General features: G+C 31.0%; 1 protein-coding gene across 11 annotated transcripts in view; it reads left to right on the top strand.

The window, feature by feature from the left end:
* LOC126734086 (centrosomal protein of 135 kDa-like) overlaps window positions 1-18,437 on the top strand; it is a 437,952-nt gene that overhangs the window by 65,494 nt on the left and 354,021 nt on the right. For all 11 annotated transcript variants that reach the window (XM_050437596.1, XM_050437599.1, XM_050437600.1 and 8 more), the window contains 4 exons: window positions 6,380-6,539; window positions 6,599-6,801; window positions 6,855-6,970; window positions 7,424-7,672. In XM_050437596.1, the coding sequence (XP_050293553.1) occupies window positions 6,380-6,539; window positions 6,599-6,801; window positions 6,855-6,970; window positions 7,424-7,672 (728 nt within the window). The remainder of the gene's footprint in view (window positions 1-6,379; window positions 6,540-6,598; window positions 6,802-6,854; window positions 6,971-7,423; window positions 7,673-18,437) is intronic.

The raw sequence follows: 18,437 nt of genomic DNA, 5'->3' as shown, positions 1-18,437 counted from the left end.
ATATCATACATTTGATTAATTGCATTTAATTACAAATATAACACAATAAAATACTATATCACTTTTAAATAAGATATATAGAATAAGATCATACATGGCATAAAAGTCTTATTTGTACTTAGAGAAAGAATTGAACAATAATTTTTAAATGTGCTATAATGATGTCTATTTTGAGTGTATTTTTACCTTTTCCTTGGCAGAGTCAGGGAATGTGTAGCAGTTAAACAAAAACGGATTGGATGGGAAATAGTAATTGTTGACCTAGACCCCACAGTAACTATTAATCTCAGATGCAGTTATTGTTGATGATGAATGATCAGATCTGTAATTATACAAAATTTGGTGTATCAAGAATATTAATTTATTTTAATTATCCATACTTGTCTATATTAGCTTCACTGTTTGTACTATATACCATTTTGGAAGCTAAAGAAGTTTTTGCACTCTTTAGGAAAACTACCCTTGCAGCTTTGAAGGGTAAGTCACTTGGTAAATTAACTGAATTATCGGCTGCTGTGTTTTTAACCAGTGCATCAGAAATCCTAGTAAAAAAATAGTTTTACACACATACCTAATTTAATAAGTATTAGGCATAAATAAAGCTTATATGAGTAACACTAATACTTTTTGTGACGATTTTTTTATACTAGAAAAATATATTTAAAAAAAAATACCTTTAAGGTAGAGCTGATTTTTTTAATAAAGTCTGGCTACTGATAATATTATCTTCCTTATATAATAAATCACTTCTAAGGATGTGATCTGAACAAATATATTCTTTTTAATTGTGTTGATTTCAATTAATGAAATCCATTGTTCCCTTTGGGCATATATTAGGCAATTTATAATAAGTATTTGATATTTAATCAAAAAGCAAAAAAAATTACAGTAATAGAAAGAAAGAAAGAAAGAAAGAAAATGTGCTATATTACGTAAGAATAATCTTGTGTACAAGCATCCTACAAGCTGAAAAAACAAAACACAAATACAATTTCAAAAATTGACAAAACAATGAACAAAATTAAACACAAGAAGACATAACTTTTTGAACATACTTAAATTAAAGATAACTAAATAAAACGATCAATTACTAAATAAAGGTAAACTTGTTGACAAAACTAGAGAAGAAAAAAGGAAAAAAAGAAAACTTTCCAACATGTCCAAGGTTAAAACCTATCATTAAAAAAATCATCCAATAAATTAATATATGGTGCCAATTACTATATATATTATTGTAAGTTGCAATATGGTAAAACAAAAAAAAATTATCGACCAAATTTTAGGGAAAGACAAAATTAACTATACATAGATATCAATATCTAAATAAATTTCAAAATTCTTTAACGGCAATAAAAAATTAGTAATTTCATCTATCTACCTAATGTCTATATTAAAAAACATAACTATATATAGATAGGTATATGGGTATTATGCCATCTTTCTGCCAAAACAAAAAAAACATAAAATCCTGCAATAAAATCAGGGACAAAATTCTAGTTTTATATTTTTTATAGCCTATTGATAAATGAATATGTTCAAAAATATATTTAGATTTAAAAATATAAATATTTTGGTATTTTACACACACTTTCACATTCAAGTTTTTATTAGGTCTATATCTATAAGATCCCCTATTCTACGTTTATGATGATGGTTACCCCATGATGTGATGTTATGAAAGTATCGGTACTTACTTGTGAAAAGATCGGCTTGAATCACCTTTTTATCATGATGCGGCACAAACGATACAAGTTTTTGCTAAAGTAGCAATTTCAAAAAACACTAAAATATGGCCTTTTTCCTTTTGAAACCAAAAAATTAAAGAAAATACACGAATCCCGAACATAAACATAAAGCCGTTTGACAGATGACACTATGCGTATGGCTCAGGCGCTTAAGTTCCGATGTTGTCGCTTCAAATTTTTTAGAAACGGTTTTAGGGATAAGAATGTTAATAATTTTGTTTTTTTTTGCTTAAGGATATTATATTTATTCTTAAAATAGGTTAATTGTAGTATTTATATTTTTTAATTTAAATTTTCCTATAAAATACAACACAAGTAAGTTAAATTAACGTTATAATGGTTGTTAAAATATAGCAAAAAATTTCCTCCGTTGAAAATTCGCGTCGATTTGACAACAGAGAATCGGCAAATATGTTTGTAAACAACACACCCCTCTTGCCCCTGTGCACATGTTGGACTCAAACAAAGTTGTTGTTTACTAATTCTAGCCTTTCAATGTTCTAAGTTTATAGCATTAGAATTTTTTCAAGATAGTTAGGAATAGGCCAATAGTATATAATTAGTTTTTAGTAAAGATGTAAAGGTTAGAATTTGTGATGTTACTCTAAAAAAATTTTTAAGTCATCTTGCTTTGAAATTGAAAATACATTTTGTGTTTATACTAGTATGTTGAACCCACTATTGTGTATTGTTTTTAAATTATGTGTTAGTAATATGTCGATTAATGTGCCTATTTTATATCATAGTACGATGTCAACAAGTAGGTACCATGTATTTATGAATAAAGTATGTTTTGAATTTTTTGAAATTCGAAATTGTATTTAAAAGAGAGAGAGGTATATAATATTTAATAGGGATGATTCCAACTACTCACTAGAAATTACCTCGTTGAAAAAGTAATTAAAAGGGTTATTCAAAACTGCAAGTGGCCAACGTGGCGTCGACAAGAAGAAACAAAGTTGATTATGACTCTCTAAAGAAGGAACTTAAAAGTATTTAACTTGAAGGTATTTAAAAGTTAAAGATGTTAACTTGTAAATGAGAGAGTGTTTACAACAATGTATAAATGATTATATTTTATATTTTCAAATAACGCCAGAAAAAAAAAACCATTTTGCTAAATCTCACCTTTTTCCTGAATATTAGGAAGTATTTGGCATTTTTCCAATTTTTAGATTGCATTTATTCAATTATTGCATTTATATTGCGCAACTTTCGCCTAATTAAACCATTTACTGCTCATCCTTATTTTGGACATCCTGTATAATCGCGATGAGACCCTTCATACTGTTAAACAAAATATTTGTTTTTTTTTCTTATTAACTTTTTCTAGTTTTAAGAATTAGTAATTAAGTGTTTGCCTGTATTGCAAATTACAATATGGCCTATTTTCTATATTTTATAGTGTTGTTACACCCTTATTCAAAACCTTTTAAATTTTGCGATTTTATTTTTATATTAATTTCAGTTAAAGGTATCTATTTTTCAATATTTTTGTCCAAAAAAAGTGTACTTCACAGATCTCACTACCCTACACAGTTTTTGAGATATTGGCTGGTTTCACAAACCCGTATTGTCAAAAATCATATTACGGGCTACTTTTTGCAAAAAATTATTGACTCTAAAAAACTATAGTACCGTATATAGATATTAAATCTTTAATTATTTAATTTACTCTTTATATTTACGTGAAACCTACCTATATCATCACCTTTATTTAATATTTTTGTTAATTTTCTAATTAACAAATAAAAGCTTATTGAGTTTTTGTTTTGTTTTTATTTATTTATTTTTGTCTCAAAAAAGGATTTTGGTAAGTAATTTATTATTTGTTAATAAAATTTAAGTTGTAAGAGATAGCACCTTCCAATACATTACTTGACCACCACATTTATCTAGTTATTTATGCGAGATCACAGCGCATTTAAATATCGGCAATAACAAAATAAATAAAAGCGCTGTTATCATCATCGCCCTTGTCTTAAAAAAATAACAAAACGGCCGGGCGCCCCAAGATTCCCGCGTCGTTAAACTGCAAATGGTCAATATAGCGCCGACAAAGAAAAACAAAGTTGATGATGGCTCTTTAAAGACAGAACGTCGTATTTTAAATTTAAAGGTGTCATCGTATAGGCGAGAAAATGTGGTCACAATAATTTATTCATTTAATAAATACTTTTGTCATATATTTTGAAATAACGCCAGAAAAAAAATAAAATGATTTTGCCAAATTTAGGAAGTATTTAGATTTTATTATAAAAGGACACTATATTGCTCAACTTTCCTCTAATTATACCACCTCTATTGACGTCCTGTATAACCGTGATGCGGGGTCTTTAAACAAAATGTTTTTTTTTGTTACTAGGTATCTTTTTATAGTTTTCAGTATAGTTGTAACAACTGGTAATTGAGAATTTTCCTGTGTCGCTTAAAACTTAAAATGTGGCCTATTTTCTATTTCTATTAACATCCGCACTTACAACCCCTTACTTTACAGATCTCACTACGCTGCACAATTTTTCAGATATTGAATCACATGACAAAATGGGTTACTTTTTACAAAAAATTATTGATCAAGAAGTTATATTACCATCGGTAATAAGTCTTATGAATTATTTCAATTATTCTTTATAATATTTACGTGAAACCTACTTATATCTTAAAATTTGTTCCACATATCTTTAGTATATTAGTTTTTACTTAACTAATTAAGTGCACCGTGCTTTTTATTTAAAAACTTGACTCTCTTGAACACAAAATGAAGGAAACATAATGTTTGTTGGAATTATAACTTGTATTTAACTTTGTTGGTAATTTTGTAAAAATAGCTTTTTATATATATTTTTGTATTAATTTTTGTCTCAAAATTTATTTTGCTAAGTAATTATTTGTTTATAATATTTAACTTTTAAGAAATTTCAATGTGCCTTAAGTATATCACTTATCACTTGACCACCACATAAATGACACCGTGTTGTATGTTCAAAAAAAATAATAAAAACATAGTTGGCAGCATCATCCCATATCTTAAAAAAATATCCAACACGGCCGCGTAACCGGAGATTCCAGCGTCGTTGAAAACCTGACTCAAAGAAGCCAAAAGCCAAGTCCACGCAGCTAAAATAAATCGTTCCTAGATTTGACGCTTCGCAGCAGCACCACACGGTGCACGAAACTGAACGGCAATCCGATAGTCGACCGGGTACACTTTTTAACACAGGATTGCGTATCTTTCCAAATATTCAATCAACGCTATTATTAAGTCGTTGTCAATTTCAGCTATCGTGCTCAAAAAAACAACAGAACCAGACATATCACTGTTGAACAAAAATACTGAGTAACGTCACGCCGCACCGCACCAATTCAAATGCGACAACCCACTAAATTTGTTAATATAACACTCGTTGAAGGCTGTTGGGGATCGTTATCTTGTGTATTATTCGTTGGACGCTCTTTTGAACGAAAACTAGGGCCGCACATCGATTTAGCATGCTTATGTTTACATTTTTATAAAAAATATTTTTACGCCAACTAATCAACTTAAGCTACAAAATAAGACCAAAAACGTTACAAAAACTATGAGAATAACGTATTTACATTTTCATAACAATATTATACATGATAATATGTGCTGAAACAGTTATCGTATTCTTCCTCCTTAATTCGTACATTTTTGTGAAAAAAACTATTCCTAAAATAAACTGTAAATTCATTTAATTTGCAAACAATTTAATTTTTTAATGAATTATTTTCTTTTTAAAGTTAAAAAAAACATAAATATAGATATCAACCATTTATTTTTACACATTTTCAACATAACTAAAAAACGAATGTACATATCTGGTTTTATTATTTTTCAATATATTTACATAGGCCAAGTCTTTTTTCTTGTGACGAGGTTACATAATATCTCTGTAATATCCAGTTTAAGGGATATTTTAGTAACCAGTTCTACGCATGGAAGGAATGAACAAAAAAACACTTTGAGGAACATTTTACTACATTCTATTACAGCGTTCGTAAGTAACTGTCCAACATCGACCTTTTAATAGTAGCACTCTCTTAGTTCTACTCAAAACTAGTTCACACTAATACACTGGAACCTAACTACCTCAATCATACGATGTATACATTCAAAGATCAAACATGCACACTCAGACATAAACTATCTAAAATATAATAAATAATATTTCATAATACTATTCCTAAAGTAAACCTATAACAAAAGCTGTCCTACAAATTAGGAAATAATTAAATACAATTTGTTTAGACTAATGTTAAAATATGTCCTAGATCTATTATGTTACATTTATTACTACACCTATTACATCTCAATAATGAATCATCCAAAATCTGAATGAAGATGTCGAATGGTATAATTATATTGAAATTGATATTTATTTTTAATAATTATGGGAAATTAATTATGTCATTCCATTTAAATTTCCGAATAAGAAATTAATAAAAAGGGTAGTTTTTCCAAATCAAATTACTAGTACTAGTCACGTACGTTTTGCTGACGCTTCGTTGATCGTTTTCCAGTTTCATATGAAATTTTTTAAAGTCGAATAAAACATTTGGTAGCTTGTGGTACTATTATCTGTAAAAAGTAATATCGCTTTTATGATTTTTAGATTCTGTAACAAAACAACATGAGGCAATGAAACGAGCGCTTCACTTAGCAGAAAGAAATAGGCAGTTGGAGAAAGAGATGGAGGAAGTTGACAAAATTGCTCTTGCAGTTGAAACAGAATGTAATAATACTGTGAAAGGCCATAATGAAAAGATAACTAGGTAATTTTAATTAAGAACATATCTACAACCTGTTAAGACTTACTTTTTTATTTCCTTAGATTGCAGGACCGTATAAATGAATCTTTGAATTTAATACAAAATTTGGAACGTGAGAGTGCAAAATTAAAGCACATTAAGTTAGAGTTAACAGCAGATTTAGAGGCTATCAAACTGGAAAAAGTTCATCTTCAAAAGCAACTTGAAATAGAAAAAAAGGATAAAAAGATACTGACAGATAAAATTAATAGCTTTACCATTATCGGTTAGAATATTTTATATTATATATAATATTTCATTTACCCTATTTTTTTTTAGAAAATAACCTTAACACCGAAATTGATCGTTTAGCAAAGTTAAATGGAGAACAAAAACAAAAGATTGTCGAACTGGAATCTCTTGTTATGTCGGATAGCATCAAGAAATATGAAGAGGTTATTATAACTTATTTATATATTATTTATTATATTAAGTAAATACAAATGAAAAAAGGAAATGTATAAGACGTCTTAGTTCTTTTGTAAAAGCAAAATTAATGAAACTCAATTTTTGTGCTTAATTGGGTTTCAAATTCCTTGATTTTAGTATTTTTAATTACCTTGAGGTAAATGAGAAACAGGGTTATAAATATTGTTTCATTGTTAAAAGTTCGCAAATGTAAAATACTGGGATAAAGCATAATTTAGGGACAGCAAGATTTTTATAAGCAATAATGTTTATTGCCACTTTAAGTCGAGATCAAAAATCTATGTAATTGCATCCAAAACTAAGTATTAATGAACACTCCAATATTAATCAACTCAAAACTCAAATAATATATCTTGGTTACAATATATTTGTCATTTATACGCATATATTTTATGTTTATTCAGAATTATTTCTTATAGCAAAGTGAAGACGATATAATGTCTAGCCAGAAACCGCCGCGTACTGACAAAGAAAAAGGCGAACCAAGACGGTTCTGTAAAAAAGGTGCTAAGGTTAAATCTCCTACAAAAAGCCGTTCACCTTTAAAACTTGATTCGAATACTCTAAAGGGTAATGGACGAATAATGAAGTGTTGCTGCGAAACTGGTAGTTGCGTTAAACACCTTAAGGAGCTATTGGATAAAGAAGTTGAATACAGAGAAATGCATGTAAGTATTGTAAATACCTATCGATTTAGCGTCGATGAGAATTTTGCGAACCGGTCGGTAAAATAGTCTAATTGTTCTCTATATTTTATTGCTTATGACCTCTCCGGCGGTAGTTTTTCGAGAGTTTTGGGTATATTTCTTTGGTTGGAAAGTCAAAATAATATTTTCGAAACGTGTTATTTTACAATAATTCCTTACAATACGGATAAAAAGAAAATATTTTTGTCAAAAAAAAGGCACTTTTGTTTTGCATAACTCTCGCTCAAAGAAAAATTATTCTTCTTACGGTACATTGTATGTAAATTTAACTAACCTGCTGACCTGGTGGGTTGCTTAAGTGGTAAATAGAACATTACGAAACTAGATAAGAGAATAAATGGTTTATTAAGATCGTATGCACCAAAAGGTCAAGGTGATAAACTGGTAACGGAATTCAGGATCACACTTATGCTAGGAATATAGGCCTTGCAGAAGCCGCGTCTTTTTGCGTAAATATTCGATGATCTGTTCGTTCTCCATCTAAAAATTACCTAGTTGCAACTTGCTCGCATCTATTTTAATGGCGCGGCCTTTTTCCTAATCTAAAGGTCATTTTTAAGTCGCCAGAAAACTCTTCCAACTATTTTTAACATTTAGCGAGTTATTATTATAACAATAGCTCGTTAAATTTAGTCGGCTTCAGGTGGGATATAAGCTTGTTTGAACCCTGCTACCAGAAACGAGCTGGAGGTCAATAGATGTCGTCAAATTGGCAGTGAAGTTTAAAAAGGAAATGATGCGGTTATCAATTCCGTATAGTTTAAGTAAGCTTAAGTAGGGTACAAGCTTTTACTATGATATCGTACCGCATCAAAGGCCTGTATTATTATAATAATGAATTAGAACATTTTACGTTGGTTCGCATGTTTTTGATGATAGAAATCAATCGTTTTAAGATAACACTGACAGTCAAAGATAACAAGTATATACAATATCAGTGGTTCAAGCTGCAGGTATTAAGTAGTACAATACATTACAATAAAATAATCTAAATTGAGATCAAGATGGAGCCCTTAAATAAGATAAACTAGTGAAAACTAGACCCTATAATAGGTGAAACTACTAATCTAAACATAAGTAGAATCCTAAATAAGCTTAACTAGTCAACCTCAACTACAAATTAGTAAAACAGTATTAAAGCCACAAAAATAGCCATCAAAATAATTACAATAAAGTAACAATATATACATATTTATATTTTTTTTATATTTTAATACCGTTTTACTTTTAATTTGTAGTTGAGGTACATACATACATACAATACATATACATATATATGTATATATGTAATAAATATTATTATATACAGTTGTCCCGTAAATAGTGGTCCAAATGAAAACTCCTAATAGATTGGACTATCTCCAATCAGAATAATCCAACATAGCTCTAACGAAAGTGTTACGGATTTCGAGATATTTTGATTTTTGCGAAATTTTAAGAAATACCTACCTGTACTCAGTTTTTTTATGGTGTGTCACTAAATGAAAAAAAAATCACGATTTCTTCGGTTGAATATTATTTGCCGATAGATGCGCTTTATGATGCGTATTAAAATTTTTCAGTTATGCAAATATTTTTCACAGGAAAAATTTTTGAAGTTGCAATATCGGATTTTTTTTTTCTTTTCAAAAAGTTTGAAGTCCTATGACGCAATAAAATAATAATAGAATCTTGGTGCCCATTAGCGTAAAAACCTATTTATCCCATGTCGTATTAAAGACAAAAGCTCCTAATAGATTGGACTATTTTTAATAATATACAACTGCCTATGTATGGGCTTGGCTGTTGTACTCGTGGCGCCCTCCAGCGTCCGGAAAATCCACATATTAATAGAGAAGATAAATCGCACTACCAATTTAAAATCAATTTGTGTACATTAATGGGTGGTTTATTAATAAGGATTATTAATGGTGAAATTGTAGGACCGTTTGAGTTGCCGCAAAATCTCAATGCTGAATATTATTTCCATTTTTTGCAAAATACGAGTATTCTCCCCATCCTTTTGGAAAATGTTCCTTTGGACATTCGCAGAAATATGTGGCTGCAACACGACGGATGTCTTGCGCACTACGGTGTGCAAGTTAGAAATTTTTTAAATTAATTCTACCCTAACCGATGGATCGGACGTCTAGGACCTATGTGTGTCTAGGACCTACTGTGGCCCCCACGGTCACCTGACCTAAATCCTCTTGATTTTTTTTACTGATGATGCCTCAAAGAAATTGTATACAGGAGATCCATACAAAACATTGAAAATCTGCGCGAGCGCATCCAAACTGCTGCTCAAGAGATAAATAGAGCTGGCAACGCTCAACGGATTAAGCGATCCTTTATAAGAAGGTGTAGGGCGTGTATAGCAGCAGGTGGTGGCCATTTTGAACACCTTTTGTAAAATTGCAAAACACAAATAAACCGAATTAATTTACATCGAAAAAAAAACGATTTTTTTTTCACAAAATAGTTCTTTCGGCATTAAAACAACCATTTTTTTTTAGGTTAACAAAAAATTCAAAAAGTTTTTGTCTTTAATACGGCATATACGGCATGGGATAGATAAGTTTTTACGCTAATGGGCACCAAGATTCTATTATTATTTTATTGCGTCATAGGACTATATATATATATATATATATATATATATTATATTATATTAAAACTATTTTTATAAGACCCATTTATTTTATGAGCAATTAAATTTCTTGACTTTTTTGTCCGACATGCCATATATATATATATATATATATATATATATATATATATATATATATATATATATATATATATATATATATGGCATGTCGGACAAAAAAGTCAAGAAATTTAATTGCTCATAAAATAAATGGGTCTTATAAAAATAGTTTTAATTTTACCGAAAGGCTTGGCGTACAAAATATATATCAAAAATATTGAGTCTTGTGCAAAAAAAAATCTACATCAAAAAATACTTGTAGATACTTTATGATATCTACTAGTTATCATAAAGAAACGATTTTTTGTAAAAAGATTTTAACACTCTGTAGCTCAAAATTTAAGGAGTTTAGGACATAGCTTTATTTGAGCTTTTTTTCTTAAAATCACCCAAAGATTAACATCCTTAAGGATCAACATGGTATTCTGTAACACCCTGTATATAACTTGAAATAGCCATATATTAGGGACGAAAAACTGATTAAAAAAACACTGAAAACAGTTTCTATAAAACGAAGGGGGAACAATCATCATGATACATCATCTTAAAACTCTTGAAAAATATTTTCCAATCATACCATAGAAAACCACATTTCTTAAGATTCTTCTCTGTTTATCAAGGAAAGCAATAAATAAATACATTATTTTCACATTTTTATTAAATATCGAAAATGATTTCTGTTATTTTGAAACAATAATATAGCCTACTTTCAAATTTTTCACGTACATTTACAAATATGTCTCTGGATATAGCACGGCATTTCTGAACTATTATATGCTGGAGTTGCTCTAGTGACTCAGGTTGCGGTTTAAAAACCACAGATTTCCAAAAGAAGTCAAAAAGTATTAGGTTCGGGGACTTAGGTGGCCATTCAATAGAACCTCTTCCAATCCACTGACCTTTCAGCCATTGATACTCCATCCTGTTGGAATTGCAGTAAGCGATATTTTAAATATAAATTTCCGTGAATGTCCCTCTAATTTTCTAGTTTCCGCGCTACTAGTACTTCGATAGACCTCTGCAGCGTTTCAGCATAAAGGTTGCCATCTGAATTTCCTGGTATAAATATTGGGCCGATAATACCCCAATATTCTCCCAATATACCTGCACAGCGCAAACATTAATTTTCTTGGGTATGCCCTTCGCTAAATATGTGTGTGTCCTCATCATTTTAGTAACGACAGTTTTGCTTATTAACATAATAGTAATTATAATGTGGACAATATATATAGTTATAGTTATACAGTTACCATATAACTACAATATACCCATATTGTTGTGTAGTGGATTGATACTTGTATTTTCACTAATTATATTACGAATAAAAATGTTAAGTGTTAATATATAATGTAATGACTTAACGTATGAGTAAGTATATTCTCGTTGTACGGTCGAGACGCGAGAGCTCCATCATCCCCCTCGGATCATCGTCGGTTCGTTCCGAAGAGAAGGGATAAAGACAGCGGCGGCGCTCCGTTAACAGGTCGGAACATGCCCCCGGCCTTGGAAGTTCTCCCTAACTGACAACAGGTAAAGGGCAGAGCTTCACAACAGCTTTGGTGATGATTCCATTCTTGGTCCTTACTGAGGCCACTCAGGATACACCATCTTGCCCAGCAACAAGTTTGATTATGCGGCCTAACCGCCACATTGCTGGAGGCAGGTTATTGTCTTTGACTACGACCATTTGATGGATTTCTAATATTTCTTTGGATGTCTTCCAACAACTCCTTTGCTGCAATTCACTGAGATATTCTCTGCTCCATCGTTGCCAAAAATGCTCGTATAACTTCTGCAGCAGCTGATGGTTGGACAGTCGGTTTTCTTTAACTTCAGGGAGTGTAATATTAATTGTGGACATCAACGATCTTCCAGTCAAGAAATCGGCGGGAGTTAAAGGGGTTAAATCATCTGGACTGGATAAGAGAGGGGATAACGGACGGGAATTAAGTATTGCTTCTATACATATTAATATTGTTTGAAAATCAAAGAAAAACAATACAGAATTAGCCAATTACGTTTTAAATGAAACTTTAGACTCTTCACACCTGCCTCCCAAATACCGCCAAAGAGAGGAGAATTAGCAGGTATGAAGTGCCAGCGAATTTCCATATTAGTGGCCGAATCACAAATAACGGAATGATTAGATTAAAAAAAAATTACTTAGTTCCAACAAGTATTTAGTAGCTTTAATAAAATTGGTACCATTATCTGAATAAACTTTAGATGGTTTTCCTCGTCGGCTGACGAAGCGTTTACAGGCTTGGAGAAAGTCATCGGCAGTTAATGGCACGAGTTGAGAAATAAATGAATAAAGCCATCCAACATTTGATTGATTTACAACCTCTTCCAGGTTTATCTTTCATTATAAATGGACCCGCATAATCGACTCCTACAACCGAAAAAGGTAATAAAGGTTTAACGCGATTCATGGGTAAATTACCCATGATTGGCTGCACTATTCGGCCATTGTATCTTGCGCATCGAACGTAACTTTTCACAGTTTTACGGGCTAAATTTCTACCAGAAACTAGCCAATATCTATCACGAATAGTCGATAATAAAAGTTGTGGTCCCGCATGATATAACTTCATATGCTCAAATTCGAAAATTAGTTTGGTTAATTTATGTGTTGAAGACAATAGAATATGATGTTTTTTGGAGTAATCGTATTCAGAATTTACTAGTCTACCACCAACACGTAAAATCTAATTTTTATCTAAAAATGGTTTAAGGCTTAAAATTTTACTTTTAGATGAAAGAGAATCACCGTTTTTGAGGGAATAATAATCTATATAAAATGATTTCTTTTGAGAAAGTTTAATTAATATATTAAACGAGCTATCAATTTCATCAACTGATAAGTATGATAAATTTAGATTGGCAGACGTGGTGCAATCGAATGGCCTGCGCGGTCTCCGGACCTAACCCCACTAGACTTTTTTCTTTGGAGCTACTTAAAAAGCAAAGTTTATAAAACCCTACCTGAGAGTATTGAGAATTTAAAAAATAGAATATTTCAAGAATGCAGAGAAATTAGCGGGCAGACCTTTGCCAATGTTCGTAAGGAGTTTGAAAATAGGCTTTTTTATTGTCTTGCTAATAACGGCGCGTATTTTGAACATTTAATAAAATAAATTTTTTAAACTAATTAAATTTGTTTTTCTACCCTACCGATTTACACTTTAATTGCTTCTTGGTCAATCAATTTTATTTTTTTTTACAACCATTGATAGCATAATGAATGCCCTTTAAAATAATGTATCACACCATGGGGTAGCCATTTGACATACCAAAGTTTGGCGTAAATAAAATATTCATTATTTCTAGACATTTTCGCTAACTATTTGCTTACACATTTACCGATTTCATTTTTTTTTGGTACCGTTGAATAGAGAATTTTACGCTGCTTACTATGATGTATCACACGATGGGGGTTCCCATTTGACATATTAAAGTGAGGTTAGCTGGAGGTGAGGAGGTGATTGACAGAACTTCAGTAAATGCATAATTAAACGTCCCCCTGTATATCTAATTTGACGTGTTCTGGCAACTCAGATTTAATGTTGCTAATCTGAGGGCCATAGGGGATCGTGGCAGAGCCATAAAGGACCATGAAACCACATTCGGGATTGTACCAACTGACTCGGCATAAGACCCCGTGAGATAATATCTGCAGGGTTATCTATAGTGGGCACGTGACGTCAATTAAATTTCTTTCTTATCGTTTGAATGGTGGCTACTCGATTGGCCACAAACGGTTTTAATAAATTAGGCGCGCTATTTAACCATCCTAATACAATGGTTAAATCTGACCAACAAAAAACATTATCAAAATTAAAATCTAGTGAGTCAAGACATTTGCTTAAGAGCTTTGATGCAACTTTTTAAAGCTGCACATAACTCCAGTTTGGGCATCGTGAGTGATTTAATCGGTGCAACCTTAGACTTCAGATGGTCACTTAGCACATAGCACATAATAAATTTGAAGTTCGTTTATTTTCTGAATTTATAGATACTAAATATGCACAACCTCCATAACTAGATTCAGATGCATCTGCAAAAATGTGTAACTCAAAATGTATGAAATGGTCACATGTAAACTTTCGTGTTATTGAGAGATCGTTTAAACTGGATAAGTTATTCCAAAATTCTAACCAGATATCGAGAATGTGTGTGGGCACTATATCATCCCATGATAAATTTTCAGACCAGAGTTTTTGAAGTAGTTCCTTTGCTATGATTATGTAAGAATCTAACAAACCCAAAGGGTCAAAAATAGTAGAAATCTTTGACAAAATCTTACGCTTTGTTATATTACGTCGAAATTATTTTCTTCTGTATTTTTAATTTTAAACGCTAATATGTCACGATCACTTTCCCAGAAGAGTCCTAAGGTTCTGGATTCGCCGTCTTTATTGGTTAAACACTCAACATTAGAACTAGAGTTGTTATTGAATAGAAGTCTTTTATTATTGCTTTTCGATTTTCTTAACTCGAAACCGCGATTAAGTAATACTTTAGAAATAACTTCATAAACGTATTTAGTATCTTCTTCAGAATCAACAGACGTTAAAAGATCGTCTATGTACATATCGTTTCTAATAATATCTGCTATTAAAGGGTGTGAATTCTCGCATTCACTTGCTACCTGATGTAGGCATCGAATTGCCAAAAATGATGCAGCGGTTGTCCCGTATGTTACTGTCTTTAGTTCGTAAGTCTTAACATTTTCGTTTGGATTTGTGCGCCATAGTATTTTTTGCAGCTTTCGTTGGTCCGGTTTTAAGACTTGTCTGTACATCATTCTAATGTCGCTTGATAGGACTATTGAACGCATTCGAAATTTTAATATAATGGATAGAATATCTCGTTGAATTATGGGACCAGTCATCTGCAGGTCATTCAGAGATATTCCGGTAGAGGTCCATCCCGGTTTAGAGGATATCCCCCGCGTTAAAAACAACTCGTAACTTTGTTGAGGTACTAGCGCCATGATGAGGCATAAAGTATTCCGAACCACCCGTATCGCACTGATTTTCATCGCTGATAATAGTCATATGATCTAACGCCTCGTAGTCTGCTAAAAATTCTGTATATGATTCGTGTAGCTTTTCATTTGACATAAAACGACGTTCAAGGGCTAAAAAACGTTTCATAATAATATCACGTGATTCTCCTAATCTGTCGATAGATTCTCTAAATGGTAGTGATACTATAAATCTGCCATTACTTGCAACAGAAAGATTTTTGACAAAATGATCCTCGCACGCTTGTTCTTCAAATGACCATGGTTTTTTATCGCTTATTTCCTCGATTCCCCAAAATCTACTCAGCTGATTTTCAACAAGTTTATTTTTTAATAAATTGCATTGCGATTAGTTGAAATGTTTATCAGATGGTATGGACATAGACCCAGCTACTATCCATCCTAATTTTGTATATTGAGGCAAAGCTGAACATAAACCTAAATTCATTTGCCCTACGCTTATTAAATTCCAAAATGCATCAGCTCCTATGAGAATGTCGATTTGTCCTGGTATGAAAAAATCAGGATCGGCTAGTTTTATATCGCATGGTATTTTGAAATTATCAATATCAATTATTGAATCGGGTATATCAGAAGTAATTTTCTCTAAAATAAAACACGACAATTTAAAGGAATAATTGTCATATGCCGAGCTTATAAAAAGTTCGCATCTATAATGTGAATAGCTTAAATTATCGCTAACACCTGATATAGCTAGTAGATAGTTTGTGTTTTGTCTTATTTAATTGTAATTTGTTACATAAATCGAATGTAATATAACTGGACTGCGACCCGCAATCTAATAATGCCCGAGCAGTTACAAAATTTGAGTTTACAAATAACTTCATTCTAAACATATTTTTTAACCTAAATACGAAACACATCAACTTATATAAAATAATTATTTAGTATGATACATAAGTACTACGAGTATTTGCAACTGTTTTAATATGTTAAGCTTGCTTACATAAACATCTTTACCTTTCTTTTTAGATTTTTCTTTTTTAATATCGACATTTATACATTTTAATGTATAATAAATACGCACATATATGTATGTATTAATTTAAAAAATAGTCAATGGGAAATTCATTACAGGGATGCTTAAAGGTAATGTTAGAAAATAGTTTTTTAAGATTATAGCCAATTGCTTCTTGCGCTGATAATTTATTAAATTCAGCGATAAAAATACTTTCTAATTTTATTATGTACTCAATATTGTCTTTTGGAGGTACGGTTAGACCACCAAATAAGGTATTAGTTTCATATGCTTTTAATTTACAATAAAATAACTCTTCATTAAACAGGGCATTTGACTCAGTGGCAAAATTAATGCATATCACAAGAGTGACGTGAGAGACATTTTTTAAATAAATATCCAGAGTCATATACTGAAGCATTTCCTTCTGAGCTTTTTAAATTTACCTAATAGTTGGTAAAAACATGAAGAGGAATATATTTAGTGGGAGAATAATTGCATATATTATTGCAACTGTTAATAAAATCGGGATTTAAATTTAATAGGACTTTAGCGCCATCATCTATCTATACAATTAGCTGTTTCGACATTATCTAAATATCCTAACGCAAAAACCTTTTTAAAGCATCGACGGAATTGAATAGGAGTAGGATTCTTTTAATTTCTACAATTTCTAATTTCACCAAAGAAGTGCTCGAGGCAATCTTGATTGAGATTACGTGTAAATAAATATCTATAACCTTTTTTTTGTAACATTTCCCAAAGAATTAAAATTGATCTTATTGTAAGCCACCACCCAGAAATAAATGTTGTTCTATTTGTCATATTTTTTCTTTCAAAACTTCTTACTTTTAAGTTTTTAAAAAGGCAATCTTGCAATAACGTTTTTTGCTTTTCATTTCACATGAAAGCTTGAAAATCTTGTAAGTTGTTGGAGTTTAATAAATCAAATAGATAATTCATTTTAAATATAAAATTGGCTGTTAAAGTTGCTTCTTTTGGCAAGGCGTTAAATTCAATATAAGTATGTATAGCTACCGCTACAGAGCGACTAAATACTTGCGAAGCTAACTTTACATTTTTTGAAATTTATTAGGATAAATGTGGTCGTTTGTTAATTTATGAGCCATTTTGAACTGCTTCTTTTTGTCAATATTATACATCATTTCTAAATATTTTTTACTTGTTTTTCCTTCATTTAAACAAAGAATGTTTTGAAAAAAATTATTTCTTGGCGATTTGAGTAGTGGGGAAGATCAAATAAATAAACTAATTTTAAATTTTCATCGTCAACAAAGAACGTGGGATTATCTATTGTCACTTATAGAACTTTTAGCTAGTTTTTGAAAATTAGTACCCTGATCTGATACAACCCCAAAAATATTTAAACCCGTTTTGCGTATGATTCGGACAGTTTCAAATAAAATATCTTTTAAATGCTTAACAGGTGCCGATGTATTATAAAAAAAAATAGGCAATGGGTTGTTTCCAATTGCTAGCAATTCCTTTTGCCATTATCGTTAATGCACTTCCTGCAACTTTATATGACCCTGAACCAAACCCTACAATTTTGTCTTTAGAAATATAATAAAATAGTTGACATTTTAAAGATATTTCGTCCATGCATAAAATACAGTCTCTTTCTTTTTCCTGCAACAATTTTACTCTACATTCAAATACTTTAAAAACAAATTCGTTAAAACCTGGATTAATTACCCATTGTTGCGTAAAATGGTTTAATGTAGATTTTGATGGTAGAGGATAAACTGTGGACATATTTTTGTAAGCTTTTGGACCCAGAAAAAACACACTTAGAGCAAACTGTTTACATTAATTGGTATACCTGCGTCCTTTTGAGTCCTTATTCAGCAATAATTTCTGTCTCAAGGCTTCTTTTGCAAGTGTGGGTAGTAATAGTTTTTTCTAGTGTTTTTACTGTCTCCTTAAGTAAAACTTTTCTTGGCGTATCTGCTGAAAGTTTTACGTTTGGGTTCCTGCAAGTAATTTTGCTAATTTAGATTATATATTC

The sequence above is a fragment of the Anthonomus grandis genome, chromosome 3, assembly GCF_022605725.1.
Source record: "Anthonomus grandis grandis chromosome 3, icAntGran1.3, whole genome shotgun sequence".
Lineage (NCBI taxonomy): Eukaryota > Metazoa > Arthropoda > Insecta > Coleoptera > Curculionidae > Anthonomus > Anthonomus grandis.
The sequence above is the reverse complement of the archived record's forward strand: the minus strand, read 5'-3'. Positions and strand labels throughout refer to the sequence as shown.